The 16,954-nt window shown below is 38.4% G+C and overlaps 1 protein-coding gene across 2 annotated transcripts in view; it reads right to left on the reverse strand.

Moving 5' to 3' along the window:
• The window catches only part of RAB11FIP1 (RAB11 family interacting protein 1), a 36,262-nt gene extending 28,952 nt beyond the window's left edge, over nucleotides 1–7,310 (reverse strand). Inside the window, exon 1 of one of the 2 annotated variants that reach the window (XM_074287238.1) lies at nucleotides 6,851–7,310. In XM_074287238.1, coding sequence (XP_074143339.1) covers nucleotides 6,851–7,221 — 371 coding nt within the window. In that variant the 5' untranslated portion in view covers nucleotides 7,222–7,310. The remainder of the gene's footprint in view (nucleotides 1–6,850) is intronic. The other variant, XM_074287239.1, reaches the window with a different exon arrangement.
• Between the last annotated feature and the right edge of the window lie 9,644 nt (nucleotides 7,311–16,954).

Below are 16,954 nucleotides of genomic sequence, written 5' to 3' on the forward strand. Positions count from 1 at the left end.
TTAACTATCATCTTAGCACTGTGATTTAATCATCTACAAAGATCTATTTAGAAATTTAATAAAAGCAAGGAAAAGATTACACTTGTAAAACTCTTTCTATTAAAATTCGTTATAATTTCACCAGTTTTTGCAAATGATTTGGGCATACAGCTAAAGAAAAGTGAATTGAATTGAACATTGTAAACATAGACATTAGAGAAAATAAAAACAATCTTGTAATTTGGCTCCAAAGCCCATCAAATGAATTGCTACTTGCCTACAAAGTTTTATTTTTATTAACATATAAGTATACTTGTTTATGCATTAAATGCAGTGCTCGATGCGGTCACTTAAAACAAGCATTTCATGAGCTGTGGCAGGAATCTAACCAGTGCGGAAATACCAGTATACTATTACAAAACAAAGAAATAACTTGTACCAATACACGAAACATTTTTTAAAATGGTTTCGATGGTATCCACCTACTGATTCATTCCAACAATAAACTCAAAGGTGTAACTGTGACAAAGTTTTCTTTTGTGATAGGGAGCTCCCATTATTACTTCTGTGGCTATTTTGGGAAAAGAAAGCTGGAACCTGGTTCACTTTCAACACCAGGCTTTCATTAATGTCATTCTTTACCCCTTTGTAAAAGTGAGAAAAGGGGGGCGGGGGAGGAAGCAGTAGCAACTTTCTCCATAGGGATAGGATACCTTTAACAATGAATCAATTCATCATAAACAAGTACATTTAAAGCATCAGGAAATTTCTTTCATTTTCACCAAACAACAATTCTGGGGCACACTCAGGTTGCTTAGTCATCTCACTCCCGTCACCTCTGGGTTGGGGCTGTTTGTCACATACCTACTCAGAACTCTACCCTTAGCACACAGAAAGCAATCTGTTTTCTTCAACTTGTCACACAATAGAAGGCTACTTGGAAGAGTGAGTAAAATAAATTTTCCAGTAAGGTTCAGAGTTATCAGGGGAGATCTAGAGAGAGAAAAAAGGTAGGCAGAGAAAAAAGAATCTAATTTTAAAACAATAACATGAACTCTGATTTCCAGAGGAGTTATAAAAAGTAATTACACATAAACAAAGCCTATTAAGCATGTGCTGATTATGAACCTTTTTAATCAGATTCTTAGGGTGAACTAATTATGTGCCTCCAAGCAGAACTAGCTCAGAAAGATAAATACCTAACTTTTTTTTAAGCTACCCAGAGGCAACTCCAGTTTCCCAGAGAAAAAGGTGAGGTAGTAGGAGGAGTAGAGTAGAAGGTAGGTGAATTCAAGGTGCTGAATTCCAAGACTGAACACTGGGCCACAAAAGTTACCATTAAAAAAAAAAAAAAAAAAATCTACTATAACCTCAAAGGACCTATTTCCACATCTGTAAAATTAAGATATTTGGAAAATAAAAGGTCCACTAACTGGGGATTGACTAAACAAGTTGGAGTAGTGGAATGGAATGGGATGGGATGGAATGTTACTGCTGAGTAAGAAGTAATAAATGATGATCACAGAGAAGCAGGACTTGATATATTAAGAACTGATATAAAGTTAAGTATGCTAAAACTTTGAAAATATGTGTAATGACAACAATCCAAGTAGAAAGGTCAACAACACAAATGAAACAATACTATGAAACTATAATGACGAGCTTGACTCCAAAGAGAAGGAAAGAAACTTCCCCCTCCTGTCTTTGCAATGTAGAGGAATTATGGATGTGGAACATGATATTTAAATGTAGGAAATTATTATAATGGATGGCTGCCTGGGATGGAGAGGGGAAAAAGACACTGAGAAATATAGATGCTATAAAAGCAAAAGCTATCAATGTTATTTTAAATGACAGACTAGATAACCTTTAATGTACTTTAGAGCTCTAAATCTATGAAACTCACTCTGGGAAATAGCCAAAAAATTAGTTTAAAATGGGTCACAGAAAAATGATTCTCAAAACCCTGAGGCAGAGATACAAATTTCAGGCTTCCAAAGATTTTGTTGGGGGCAGGAAAAGAAGAGATTGAATTAAACAAGCCCTAAATTCCCTTCTAACTCTAAATCCTATCAAACTCTGACAGTGTGAATTATTCCTAATGTAGAGCCCTAGAATTAATGTCTAAATCTCTTCAGTTGGAATTTAAGTTCATTTCTGTTAGTTTTATCCTCAGTAGGAACAGAAAAACTTCATCATTCATAGGATTCCCTTTATGAATTTTCTTTGGCAAAATGAACCTAGTGGTTTTCACTTGACCTCAGAGATGGGAGCTTTATTTTTTTTTGCTATCTTCTTGTGGACTTCTTGATTTTACATCATAAAAAGTTATATGACACAAAAAATTAAACACATACCTCTGTGATGTTAAAAATAACCAAATTGTGTAGGTTCATCTCCAGCATCTACTCTGCTTTGAAAACTCAGGTTTTACTTAGAGGTCCAGTAAGAACCCATGACTTTACTGGCTCTTTTGGCAAGTCAGATTCTATCTAATATTCTTATTCCACCACATGAAGCTATTAGTCTATCTTTAAAATGAAATCCTTTATGGAATGTCAATATATAAATGGTGTGTGCCTGTCAATTTCACTTTGTATTTTAAAAATCACCTAAATACCATATCTATTGTGAACCTGATTATCAATTCCCTGGCATAACCAAAAGTATAAGTCAGTTCTTCTTTCTATGATGCTAAAGAACAATAAACATGACATGAGAAGAGCTTTTTGAAACATTAGCACCTTTAGAAAATCGACCCTAAGTTTGCAGCATCTGAACCTGAATTTTTCTTTTTTTTCTAGAAACTTCCATTCCAAGTCCCCAAATACTCTGACAATATGGCACAGAATCTGCCAGGTCCAATACCAAGATAAACTGAGTACAGGTTCAGCAGTAACAATACCAGCTGGCATTTATTTATATGTCTCTCTAGGGTTTCCGAAGTCTTATCTCACTTAAGCAAAGCAGAATGTGAATGTTGGTCAATGAAGAACTAGTCTAGCTAAGTACCCTAGGAGACTGACTACTAAGCCATTACATTTTTTGGCTAGAATTACAAAGGAAACCATTATCCAAAGAGGAGGCAAGGAAAGTACAGAGTGTCCATCCTGTTGACATCATAGGCCTTTTCAATTAGTGAAGTTTTTGTAAAATGAATCCTTTCTGAATAAATGTAAATCAGTCTCTTCAGTTACAACTTACTGATCTCACTTTTAAGCTACTATTCCTCAAACCAGGGCCATCTCCAGTCATGTTGATCTATATCTTGCCAGTGGATACAGATAGTTCTAGAGAAGAAAGTGAAGCAAGGGACTTTGTACAGCCCAAACTCACTTAAATCCAACTCACTTGCATCACCTCCCTGAAGTCAGGACCTCTTAGAACCAAAGACAAACAACAAATTTTCCTGGAGTTTAAGGCAAAACATTTTAAAGATTCAATTTGAGTTTCTTTGCTTTTCTAACTGCCTGGATAGTTTGTTCAAATAACTTTCTTAAATCCATTTTTGTTCCCTTCAACTTGTCTCTGGAGTTCCTTAGTGAAATATTGCTTACCAAATCTCCAAATCCATGTTGTGCTGTTAGTACTGAAAAATTTTTCTCAAGGATGCATTCCAAAAAATTAATATGTAGCACAAAAGTGGTATGATGTCATGGATACTTGGAAAGTTTCAGATGTGTACTTGTTTCACTTATCAGACCAGAAATTAGTCTCACCAATTTAGAGAATTTTTTTGGTGTCTGTTCTGTTTAGTTTAGCAAGGCAATTGGGGTTAAGTGACTTGCCCAGGGTCACAAACTAGTATGTGTTAAGTATCCAAAATCTAATTTGAACTTAGATTCTCCTGACTTACTTTGCCATCTAGTCAAACCTGTTTCATTGATTTACACAGGAACTAGTGCATTAAGTTGTCACAGAATCAAGCCAAAAACCAAAAAGGGCAAGAAAACTTAGCAAAACAAACCTTAATTTAAAAAAGGCAAAATATTATTTCTCTTTAAAAGATCCTCATTTCCTTTCTGACACACACATTACAGCTACTGTACCTTGCTGATCTACACAATGATTCCCTTAATCCAAGAACCTAATAGTATCCCATAAACATCAATTAAGCCTGACAACATTCTAATTTATGAACAGGGAAACTTGGGGCGTCTAGAAACCGAGTTACCTAAAGCCCTAAAAGAGTCGGTGCCAAAGCTGGAACCAGACCCAGGAAGCTAAGATTCCAGGCCCTACCCAAGCCATGACAAGCACCTTATCTTTCAAATGGATAAAAAATTCATGTAAGTAACTAACATACAGCCGTGTAAAGCTATTATTCCCTTTCAGGGTCCTCTTTGAAGTACGAATGACAAAAACATTAGGCCCTTATCCCAGGAAGAAAAACAGACTGAAAAGGACAAAATGTGATTCTATCTGGTTTTATTTCTTTAATGAAAAAGCACATCATCTACCTTATAAAAGCTGATCCTATAAGACACTCCCTCAAAAATCCTCAAAAAAGAGCTAAAAAATTGATTTTTCATTTTTTTCTTTCTTTTTTTTTTTTCAAAAATTTCAAAGAAAAAAAAGGGGGGAGGAGAGAAAGAATAGAGGGAAGCAGGTTCAATTCTTTAATTAAGCTCTGGAAAGTCTTTAAATTATTCTGTTCCCTCCTCAGTAGTGTTGAAAGGAGCCCAGCAGCGCAAAGGAGTATGCCCATAGCCAGAGACATTTTCTGCTGGGTGGAGTTATATGTTTGAAAGAACTCCTTATCAGAACAGTAAAACAGGTACAAGGGGAGTTCAAAGAACAAAGCAACCTTCTGTAGTTTCAAGTAAAACTGAACTGAAAATGCCAGCGGCCACAGGGACGGACAGCCAGGATCAGATGTGCCCAGTTATAAAAGCTTCTGCTTATTGGTTTCCTTGAGTTCAATAAAGTTTGTACAGCTTGTGAGTATACGAACAGACACAGCCTGGGCAGTGCTATTACACACTGTGCCCATCAGAAAAACACCATCAGCGGAGGCCCCACTTTGGAGTTAATCCCATCAGCTGACATCTCAGCTAAGACTGGACCTTTGGGGTGATAGAACAAAAAGTGGGAAGGACTTCGGAAGTTACCTAATCCTACCCTCTCATTTAACAGAGGAGGAAATGCTAGAGTCAGGAGGACTCATCAAATCCGCCCTCAGACATTTAGTAGCTGAGTGACCTTGAGCAAATCACTTTACCCTGTCTGCCTCAGTTTCCTCATCTGTAAAATGAGCTGGAGAAGGAAATGGCAAACCACTCCAGTGTCTTTGCTAAGAAAATGCTAATTGGAGTCACAAAGAATCAGCATGCCTGAAAATGACCTAACAACAAAAATGCTTTGCTCAAAAGTCTGTGATCTCTTCTTTAGGGTTATACTCTTTTGGATCAAATAGAAATGGAAGTCACTAAATCATACCTGAGAAGGCCACATGTTATCTGTTTTATCATATTCGTATTTATTTTGGTAAATATTTTCCAATTACATTTTAATCTGATCTTGGCCACACTCCCTTTTCCTTCAAAATAGCTTGACTGTAGGGGCAGCTAGGTGGCGCAGTGGATAGAGCACCAGCCCTATCGGTTCTCAGACACTTAACACTTCCTGGTTGTGTGACCCCGGGCAAGTCACTTAACCCCAGCCTCAGGTCAAAAAAAAAAAAAGGGAAAAAAAATAGCTAGACTGTTAAAATTCATCTTTGGGTTAAGCCTGGTCCTATAAGCTGAAATAGTAAACAAATGCTGACTAATTTTTCACATTTTTTCCTGGGAGGTAAGATTTATCTATATCTGGGAGTAAAAAAAAAGCCCAGAGAAAGAAAAGAGCCCATAGTAAACAATCACCTATTTGAGAATTTTGCTAATGAATGACCTGTAACCCAAGCTTATTACCCAAGAAATGTCCAGAAATCTCACTTTCACGAGCTCCACTGCATGTGAGACAACTAGAAACTAACATCTCTTTATTCTAATAGGTACCAAACCTGCTAACCAGACCACTACTCAGGCTGCCTTCCATTTCCTTTGCCTTTGGTTTTCCCACCATTCAGCCTATTTTAGGGCACGGCCCAGAAATGGTGCTCTTTAATCTTTTAGGCCTGGCTGATTTCTGGGTGCAGGATCCCTTCAAGGCTGTCCTCCACAAAATGAAACGTTCTGATTCACTCCTGCCCATCCTTAGCTCAAAGTTCCTCGTACTGGTATCATTCACACAGATGACAACACGATTACTAATCGATCACTGATTGACCTGTACGTGCTTCCCTTTATGTACAAGAGCCCCAACACCTCATTCTATCGCTAGGAAAGAGAAGAGCATGACGCAAAAATTTCACGTCCTTATAATTTTACACATTACTTGGTCATCAGATTGTAAACTTTTTTTCCTCTTTTACAAAGTTTTTCATAACTACTTTTGCAAATAATTGCCCCTCTTTGTAGTATGGAATTACAGAAATAACTTATTTTATTAACCATCCTCTCCCCCCCTCCATTCTTCCCAACACTCCTCCAACTCCCACATTTCCCTTCCCCCAATCCTTCTCCCTCCCTCCCCCTTTTCTGTTAGTATTTTTTCCCTTCCCTCCCCAGCCAGGACCAACCACACCTTTCCCAATGCTAAGTGACCTCCGCTTCCTGTCTCCCATCAACCACTATCTTCCTTCCTTCTCAGGACCCCCCTTCCCAGTTGCCCGCCACTTTCCCCTGCAGTCCTCCATCCCTGCGGACCCTCCTCCAGCAGCGCCCCGGACTCTACAGCTCCTCCTCCATCCCTCTCCGGAGCCCAGCCCCTCCCCCTCCGGAGGTGCTCCCCGCACGCCCCCTCCCCCGGGCGCTCCGCGCGCACGCACTGGGTTTTCCGTCGGCCCTGATCGCGGTGCAGCTCCCGAAGGTCCACTTCGGCTCGGCCGAGAAACTTGTCGAGGCCGAGCAGGGCGCGGTGCAGCACGGTGAGCTGCAAGGTGGCGGCGCCCCCGGCTCCGGCGGGCAGCCCCAGCGGCGGCAGTTCGAAGGTGGCCTCCTCCCGCCACACCGGCGCGCCCAGGCTGCGCTCCGACACCGACGTCGCATACTTCTCCTTGCCCACCTGGATCAGCGCGTACGCGTCGCTGGTGCCGCCGGGGCCCTTGGCCCGCAGCCCCCGGGCCTGGAGCACCGTCACCTGCACGTGCGTCGGGGACCACACGGCCCCCAGGCCCCGGCCCCCAGCCGACAGGGACATGTTGCCGCCCCTGTGGCCGAAGTCGGCGACGCCGCCACCGCCGATGCCGCTGCCGCCGCTGCCGCCCCCGATAATTCTGGCTCCCGGGTCACAGCCCGCGGTCCCTTTAAAGCTTCCGGCCCCGCCCCCGCGCGGAGCCCCGCCTCCCACCTGTCCGCGCGGCCCCCGCGGTACCTCCGGGAACTTGTTTTGGACCGAAATGGCCCCGCCTCCTCCTCGCGGGCTGAGTCTGGGAGGAGAGAGCGCATCCCTGGGAACTGAGAGGAAGAGTACTAGCTAACTCTGAGCGAGGTCCCGGGCTTAAGCCTCCCTGTTTTCTTTACCGAGCGGGAAATGGAGTTTCTCAGAAGCTTTAGGTGGAGCCTAGAAGGACCTGGAACGTGGGCTGTTTGAGTCCGGCGCTCCTACCCCCTAACTAGGCTGCGCGGAGTTACAGGCAACTGAAGTAAAACATGTCTCTTTTATTCAACCAACAGCGTACTAGGACTTACAAAAGAAATGGGCCCTGCCCCCTAGGAGTAATGTGGTAAATTTGGGGAAATAGACAAATACACAGGAAATGCAGGAAGCCGACATTGTCAGGTACCTGAGAGAGCATCTACTCTGTCTTCTACACCCCGCAGTGGCCACCTCCCCCTCATTCCTCCTGAGCCCGGCTCGCTAGGATAACCGAGAACTTCCCACAGCCACAGCTGCGTGCACAAAAGCGCCGCCTCGCAGCCCCAGACGCCTCTACCGTCCTGGATCCCCCGCTCCCGGACAGACAGACTTCCCAGGAGGGGGATCCGACAGAAGAGGAAAAGGAACCGGGTCATCTGAGTCCCTGCCCCGGACACTCTCCAGGAAAACGGCAGCGTGCTGGATACTTGTAATATTTTTCTTTTATGCACGTGCGTTTATTTTCTAAAACACATTTCTTTACGAATCATGTTGGGAGAGAAAACTCAGAACAAAAGGAAAAAACCCAAGAGGAAAAAAAAGTGAATCTAGCATTTGTTACTGGGGTTGCCTTGGATCCCTGAGCCGCTGAGAAGAGCCTGCTCTGTATTTTTAAAGCTGGATGTAATCGCACCCCTAGAGGAAGGGTTCCGTCCATGAGCTCAGTCCTTCCGTGTATATGAGAAGTATCCCTTGGACTGGTTTTACATTTTTCCTTTTTTTGTGGTGAATTTATAGAACAAAGTGAAGTTTGGGTGTGAAATTTTCACCTTAGTTATATTTTGTGACTTTTAATATATATATACATATATATGCATATATATATATAAATATATTAAATTTAACACAATAATAAAACGACTCATTCTTTTTTGGAAGGAATTCATTCTGGAATTGTGCCCACCATTTTTTCTTCCGTGGCATTTTGAGACCCCATTTAGAGATTTGTTGTCCCAGAATTCACACCTTACCACATGGCTAGAAAAACACTGCTTGTAAAGAGATGGGTTTTAAAGATGACGTTTCACTTCCTATCCTGAAAACTGGCAAAGGTGACCAAAGAGAATTCATTCCGTGGTATAGGAATTGTAGACAAATAGGCACAATAATGCATTGTTGGTGAAGTTATGAATGGTCCAATCATTCAGGAAAGTAGTTTGGAATTATACTAAGAAAAAAACTCAACAAAAATCAAACCCATAACCTTTTACCCAGAGATTCCACTGTTACCCATGACGTGTACAAAAACATTTATAGGAGCATTTTTTTTTTGGTAGAGTGGGAAACAGTAGATGTCCATCAATCAGGGAATGGGTAAACAAATAGTGGTACTTGCATATAAATATTACTGTGCTGTAAGAAATGATGACTATGGTGAACATAAGAAGCAATTTAAAACTAGTCAAAGCAGGAAAAGAAGAAAAAGCAAAAGAAACAGCTCCTTTTTATACATCTATTGAGTTATCCATTTTTCTGATCTGCAGCCAATTACAAGATTTTATCATCTCAAAGCAAAGCCCTTTATTCTTGAGTCACACGGAGCCAAAGTTCCCTTGTAGTTTAAGGACAACTCTAGACATGATTCTTGGAATGACTTTCAGTATAATACATATATCACGTGCAACAAGGTCTAAGACAACAGGATCCAAATCTAGCAATACTAGTATCCCTGGTAATGAAAACAGCTTATTATGGAAATGCAGATAAATTAATTCCATTTTTCATCAATTTTTTTTTTCAGTTTTTATCTATGAATGTGCTTGATGATATTATATGTTCCAGGCACAGTTCACACCAAAACTACCTTACTTTTTGCTATTTGATGAAGTGATAGTGATCATAATCCTCTGTAATTCCATTCTGTGGTATTTTGATTGCTATAGCTCTACTTAGCAAAAAAAAGATCAAATATTTTCTGTCTAAGGTGATTTCCCCGGCTCTTTTGTCTTCTTGTGGTGACTTTTACACCAGTTTTTTTTTTTTTTTTTAAGGAAATTATAATACAGGTCAATATCTTTGGTTTGATATTATCTACTCATTTGAATAAGTCTAGTTAAGCCTGTTGTATTTGTTCTCAGTCATTTTATTTTTTTCTTCTAATATGATGTGGATTTTGACTTTCTGATCTAATTGGTTGATGGTCTGATAGCACACAGACACTGATTGCCATAAACCCCCACATCAATAACCAGTTATTTCCTGTATATCAAGATATACTTCATTTTTGCTACCACAGAAGTGCTGTTATGACAATTTTGATATAAATGGCATTTCTAAAATAGTCATAGCAGCTCATCTTAGTGGCAGCTAAAAAAAGGAAAGTGGATGCCCTTGTCTATAAGGCACCGCTGATGTGTTGATTGATTTTGCTAAAACAATTTTTATAACTTTGTCACAAGGGATGACTTGGTATGTTAAGGAGAGTACAAGAATATATTGAAAAATGAAGTTGATATAAAAACAAAAAATAGCAATTTTAAAGTTACTGTCCTTGTTTTCCTCCCTTGTCCCTTCACTTGTTACCAAGGCTACCTAAGTCCTCATTTTCCCTTGTCTATAATCAGTCACTATCTTCCAATCAAACGATTTTCACATTTATTCATACTTCTCCATTATCACCACCCTAGTCCTAGCCTAGATTGCAACAATCTCTTAATTGATCCTCCCACTTCTAGTTTCCACCTCTACCTGCAATCCTATCTCCATATTACTACTTAATTAATCTTTTAAAAATTCTGATCCCAACCTGTTTTTCCTCAGTTCAAACCTTCAATTTAATTCCAGCTAGATAGTTAAATAAATAATTAAAGCTATTTATTAATGGCTTTTCATTTGTCTGTTACATCAAACCATGGAACATCATGATTGGGAGGAGGTCTAGTGATCATCAAGTCCGTTTCACACACGCATCTTAAATACTTTCTGCAACCTCCATGAAAAATGGTCAGTTCAAAAGTTTTTAGTGATGGAGAACTTATAAGGCAGCCAATTCTACAGTAAAACAATCTTAGTTGTCTGTTATACTAAACTAAAATCTATTTTGCTTTAACTCCTACCCACTTCTTAGTACTGCCTTGTAGAGCTAGGCAAATTTCAGAGAAGCTAATTTCAATTGGCTTAAAGGAAAAACTTGGTAATTAAAGTTGTATACAATTGGAATGGACTATCTTGGTAAGTCAGAATTTCTCATCAGTGAAGGTCTTTATTTTTGAAAGTCAAATGACCATTGTCAGGAATATTGTAAATGCAAAAGAGATTCCTGTTCAAATAAAGGGCACATTAAAAGTCCCTTCTAACATTTAAGAGTCATTGATTGAATCCACTCCAAAAAAAAAAAGTATACATACATATATATATATATATATATATATATATATATATATATATATATATATATATATATATATATATATATATATATATATATATAATATATTTCCTCTCTATTTGGGCTGCAAAATAGCATTTTTGTACTTGCTCTCTAATCTGCAAGTTAAATTAAAGAACCAACCAACTTTCCTTCTTTCTTCTTTCTAGTAAGGAAAAGACCTAATGAAAAGAGTACAAGTTTCACGGAACAGATTTGAGAAAGGAGTTTATACCATGGTTATTATCTGCTCCATAAACTTCACCTTTCATTAAGTCTTTCCCCAACTCCCTTACCCTTCCCAACATAACTCAACTTTTAGTTCTTCTAAGGAGTTCTTGTAGAAAATAGTTCTACATACATCAATACTTCAAGAATCTATGATTTCTCCAAGGCAAACCCAATAAATTTGGATAGAAAACACCATCTGCATAAAAAAAAACCCAAAAAACCCAACAACTATGGAAATTGAATGGAAATCAACACATCCTATGTTCACTTTTTTTCTTTCTCATGGTTTTTCCCTTTTGTTCTGATTTTTCTTTCCCCACATGACTCATAAATACATGTGTTTAAAAAAAAAAGTTAATATACATGTGTAACCAGAAAAAAAATAATTAAAAAAAAAAAAAAAAGAATATGCTGAGGTGCCGGCTCTGTCAATACCTACTGGGATCTCCTTTGAAAACCAAGGATCACTTCTGTACCAAAAAGAGACAGTAGAGTCTCCACATATAAGTGCAAGGTCTCCTATATGTAACTGTCTAATAACAAGGGTAAAGAGCAGAGAAATCTGGCTGGGTGACAATGAAATTTGAGCTTTCCTTTTATGGGAAAGGGAATTTTCAGTGCCTTGTGCCAAAAATTAGCTGTGTTTGAGATAATTATGATCACTTTTTTTTTTTTTTATAGAATGGAGTTGAGGGGAAAGGGCAGACATATTTGGAATGAAGATGATGTTAAAAAATATATATCTAAATTTTTTAAGTGTGAAAGGAGTAGAGAATACTGGCTATTTCTGAAGAGGGACAGTTAGAGGGAGTTTATCAGGGAAGACTGGATCCAGCATTTCCAATTGCTAACACTGTTAGGATAAAGTTTATTTCCTTCATTCCATTTTCTTGCTTAGAATACCGTCTTCCAGTCTCTCTCTGCCTTCATTTTTATTCCTACAGATTCCACTCCAAAAAGGTATTTTATTGAGCTTGACATCTCCACATTTTCCAGACACTGAGTCAGAGCTCAAAGATGTGTGTTCTGCAGGGTATTGACAGAACTGGCACCTCAGCATGCCCACATTCTTTGCTGCCACCCCATAGGTCTCCTAATTCTGGGGGTGCAACTCCAGGGACGACTCAGATCAGGCTCTTCCAATAAATTACAGGATTGTTTACGAACACCTCCTGTGGGTGGGGGAGGATGAGAGCTCTTTTGCCCTGCCCTTGTTCTTTGACCGAAAGAGGAAGATAGTTTCAGCCAGCCCAGAGCACCTGGGCAAGGTGCCCAGCAGGTTAGACTGGAAAAGTTGTCCTCTTACAGCAACAGAAATGAGAGTTCCTGTGTTCCAAACATGTGCAGTCCTTTCATATACATAATACAACAGCAGTCTCCAAGTCTTTTGAGTTGTGTTTTCATTGTAGGTCACATCAGAAATTCATATTGCGTGGGTTCCATGGATTTCTTTTTCAGCAATTTCCAGAAAAAGAATATTCCTTCACTGAACTGGCTGAACCAAATCATTCTTCCTAGTTATATCACTCAGTCAGAAATTTCAGATGGTTGGATCCTAATGATGGTGTCCCATTGTCCAGCTCTGTGTCCTATGATTCATCTTATAGTTTTAAACTGCTAGCTGAAAAAAAATTTTTTTAATTTTTTCTAAAATTCTGAGACAGATCACCTCTGTCCCAGAACAGAAATTTTAAGACTAGGGTAGAGACCCTCCTAATAAGGAAATAATCTATAGGAGAAATATTTCTGGGCCCTATTAAGGGTGGACCACCAATTGCCAACAATCCCCTTCTTATCACCATTCCTAATAATAAATACAAAAACAGGAAAATCCTAGCTGGGGCTTCTAGGAGTCTGTGGCTAATATTTCCCCAAAGAGGAATGGTTAGAAGAGAAGGGGTTGGGATCAGTGATACAATGGCTGGGTTATATGATCTTCCTCCCAGGGCTCCAGGGTGTGGTGCCCGCATTGGAAATTACTTAGTCATTTGTGCATTTAGTAAACACAAGCCTAGCTTTTCTCCAACAGGTCCCTCTTCTGCACTTTATACTGCCTATAACTACCTAATTTCACTTTAATTTAAACCAATTGAAAAATATTTAAGAAGATCACCTTTCCTAGTTCTAAAGGACACAGTTTAAATAAAATATAGTGCCTGCCCCCAGGGAGTTAGTTTACACACACCTTGCATGGGTTTTTTTTTTTTTTTAATTAAAGCTTTTTATTTTCAAAATATGCATGTTACAGTGGATAGAGCACCAGTCCTAAAAGAGTTCAAATGTGGCTTTAGACACTTAACATTTCCTATCTGTGTGACCTTGGGCAAGTCACTTAACCCCAATTGTCTCAGCAAAAAAAAGGCCAAGGTCTCCCATTGCATCTAGGACCTTTTCCAGTCTTGCCACAGGACCCAGATGGCTCTGGAGGGGAAAGTGAGGTAGGTGACTTTGCCCAGCCACTCCTCAGTTAAATCCAGTTCCCTCAAATGTCATGGCATCTCCTTTCTGACATGATCTTTTTCTTCAAGAAAGAAAGACCACGAACAATAACAATCTATAAAACAGGATAATATAAATATTACATTATCCACCCTATGGCAAGGAGGTAGGTCATTGTAAGGAAAAGGCTTTGTAAACTTTAAAGTATTTTATAGTGGAGAATGTTGTTCTATGAATATACCAAAACCCTTTTTTTTTAATTAAAGTTTTTTATTTTCAAAATATATTTATGGATAATTTTTCAACATTGACCCTTGCAAAACCTTGTGTTCAAAATTTTTCTTTCCTTCTCCCCACCTGCTCCCCTAGATAGCAAGTAATCAAATATATTTTTAACATATGCAATTCTTCTATACATACTTCTACAATTATTGAGCTGCACAAGAAGAATCAGATTAAAAAGGAAAAAAGTGAGAAAGAAAACAAAATGCAAGCAAACAACAAAAAAAGTGAAAAAGTTGGGTTGTGATCCACATTCAGTGAAACCCTTTCTTTAGCCCCATATGTAACATTAGGACAACCTGTGGGGGGAAATTTTTGAAAAGGGTATATAGAAAAAGTTAAGGATCTAGACAAACAGATAAATTTTCTGTGGTCATTTGTTTGCTCTATAAATTTGCAAATTGTAGAATTTGAGTTGAAAGGGAGCTTCAAGAACAATGAAGGCAAACTTCTGTTTTTTATACAGTTCCCAAAGGGTCATTCTGTCTCAGCTTGAAAAAATCAAGCAATAGGGAACCTACTACCCCTATAAGGCAGCTCATTATATTTTAAGAAAATCCTTCAGTCAGTTAGCATTTATTAAGTGCCTACTATGTGTCAGATACTTTGCCAAGTGAGAGAGGGATATATTAAGAAACAGAAAAGACAATTCTTTGCCTTCAAGGAGATCATAGCTAATAGGGGAAACAACAAACAAATATGTATAAAAAGGAAAGGCAAGAAATAGACAATTATATAGTCCCTAACACGGGCCAGACACTGCTAGACACTGTGAGGTCAGTGTTGTTATCATTCCCATGTTCTAATAACAACTGAACTATGCTATGAGAACTTAATGCTCTTCCCTGGGAAGAAAGGGGATGAAGGAGAGAGGGGAGAATATTCCTCTTCCGTACTGGGAGAGGAACTCTGTATAGTTGTGCTCATGTTTTGGTGGAAAAAAACATTCCTTTGGGGCTATCAAACTGTGCATATCCTTTGCTCCAGCAGTATCCCTACTGGGTCTGTATCTCAAAAAAAAAAATCATAAAAGAAGGAAAAGGACCCTCATGTGCAAAAATGTTTGTGGCAGCCCTCTTTATAGTGGACAGAAATTGGAAATTTCCATCATTTGGAGAATAGCTGAATAAGTTATGATATATGAATGTAATGGAATATTATTGTTTAATAAAAAATGATGAACAGGCTGATTTCAGGAAAAAAACCTGGAAATAGCTACATGAACTGATGCTGAGAGAAGTGAACAGAACCAAGAGAACATTGTACACAATCATAGCAAGATCATGTGACAATCAACTATGATAGATTTGATTCTCAAAGACTTGGGATGGAAAATGCTATCCACATCCAGAGATCTATGGAGACTGACTGTAGATTGAAACATAGGATTTTTGTTTGTTTTTTTCTTTCTTGTGTTATTTTTTCCCTTTTGATCTGATTTTTTTCTTGTACAGCATGACAAATATAGAAATATATTTAAAATGATTGTACTAGTATAACCTCTATCAGACTGCTTGCTGTCTTGGGGAAGAGGAAAAGGAGGAAGGGATAAAAAATTTGGAACACAAAGTCTTACAAAAATGAATGTTGAAAACTATCTTTACATGTATTTGGAAAAATAAAATACTGTTAAAATATTCCTCAGTAAAACCTCCTTTGTTATTTACAGTTGAAGAAACTGAGGCAAACAGATTAAGTGACTTGCCCAAGATTACACAGTAAATTAGTAAGACTCAATTTGAACTCAGGTTTTACTTAACTCTAGGCCCAGCATTCTGTTATCCATAAATAGGAAATAATTAATAAAGAGAAGGGACCATAATTAAGAGGTATCAGAAAAGGCAATCAATAAACATTTATTAATCATCTAACATATATACCAATGGGAGGCAGTTAGGTAACTTACTAGACAGGAAGATCTGAGTTTAAATTTGACCTCATTCATTCATTAGGTGTGTTATCCTAGGCAAATCATTCAACCTGTTTGCCTTATTCCAGTGGAGAAAAAAATGGCAAACCACTCCACTATCTTTGCCAAAAAAAACCAAACAAACAAAAAAACACATTGACCTAACAATACTACTACCAGGAATGAATCCCAAAAGTGTTTGTTTGTTTTTTAAAAAGGAAAAGGACCTATATGTCCAAAAATATTTATAGCAGTTCTCTTCTCAGAGCAAAAAAGTGGGAAACTGAAGAAATGCCCATCAATTAGGGCTGAATAATTTGTGTCATGTGATTATGATGAAATATTATTGTTCTCTGGGAAATGTTGAACAGGATGCTCTCAGAAAAACCTGGAAAGTCCTCCATGAATTCAAACAAAGTGAAATGAACTATGTACAAAGTAATAACAATATTGTGGAATGACCAATTATAAATGGCTTTGCTATTCCCAGCAAAACAATGATCCATGACTACTTTGAAGGACTTATGGTAAAAAAAAATCCTATCCATACCCAGAGAAAGAACTGATTGTGTCTGAATATATATTAAAACATATTCTCTTTCTCTTTTTTACTTTATTTTTCTTGAGGGTTCTTTTGGGGGAAAGTGAAGGAGATATATATTTTCTTTCACAACATGACTTTTATGGGGGGAAAAAAAAAGAAAAATAAAAACTCCATAGACAATACTGGCTTGTTAGGGTCCACAGAGTCACAATCAGCTGTGATTGAATGATTAAATAGTATGTTCCAACATATATCAGCTAGGGTTACAACTTCAAAAAGGATTTTTTTTTCAAAAATCATTATTTATTATTTATTTGCAAAGCATATGCATGGGTAATTTTTCTATCATTGACCCTTGCAAAACCTTTTGTTCCAAATTTTCTCCTCCTTCCCCCCACTCCCTCCCCTAGCTGGCAGGCAGTCCAATATATATTAAATATGTTGAAACATGTTAAATCCAATACATGTACACATATCTATACAGTTATCTTGCTGCATAAGAAAAAAATCAGATCAAGAAGGA

This window comes from Sminthopsis crassicaudata, chromosome 2, assembly GCF_048593235.1.
Source record: "Sminthopsis crassicaudata isolate SCR6 chromosome 2, ASM4859323v1, whole genome shotgun sequence".
In the NCBI taxonomy this organism is placed as follows: Eukaryota; Metazoa; Chordata; class Mammalia; order Dasyuromorphia; family Dasyuridae; genus Sminthopsis; species Sminthopsis crassicaudata.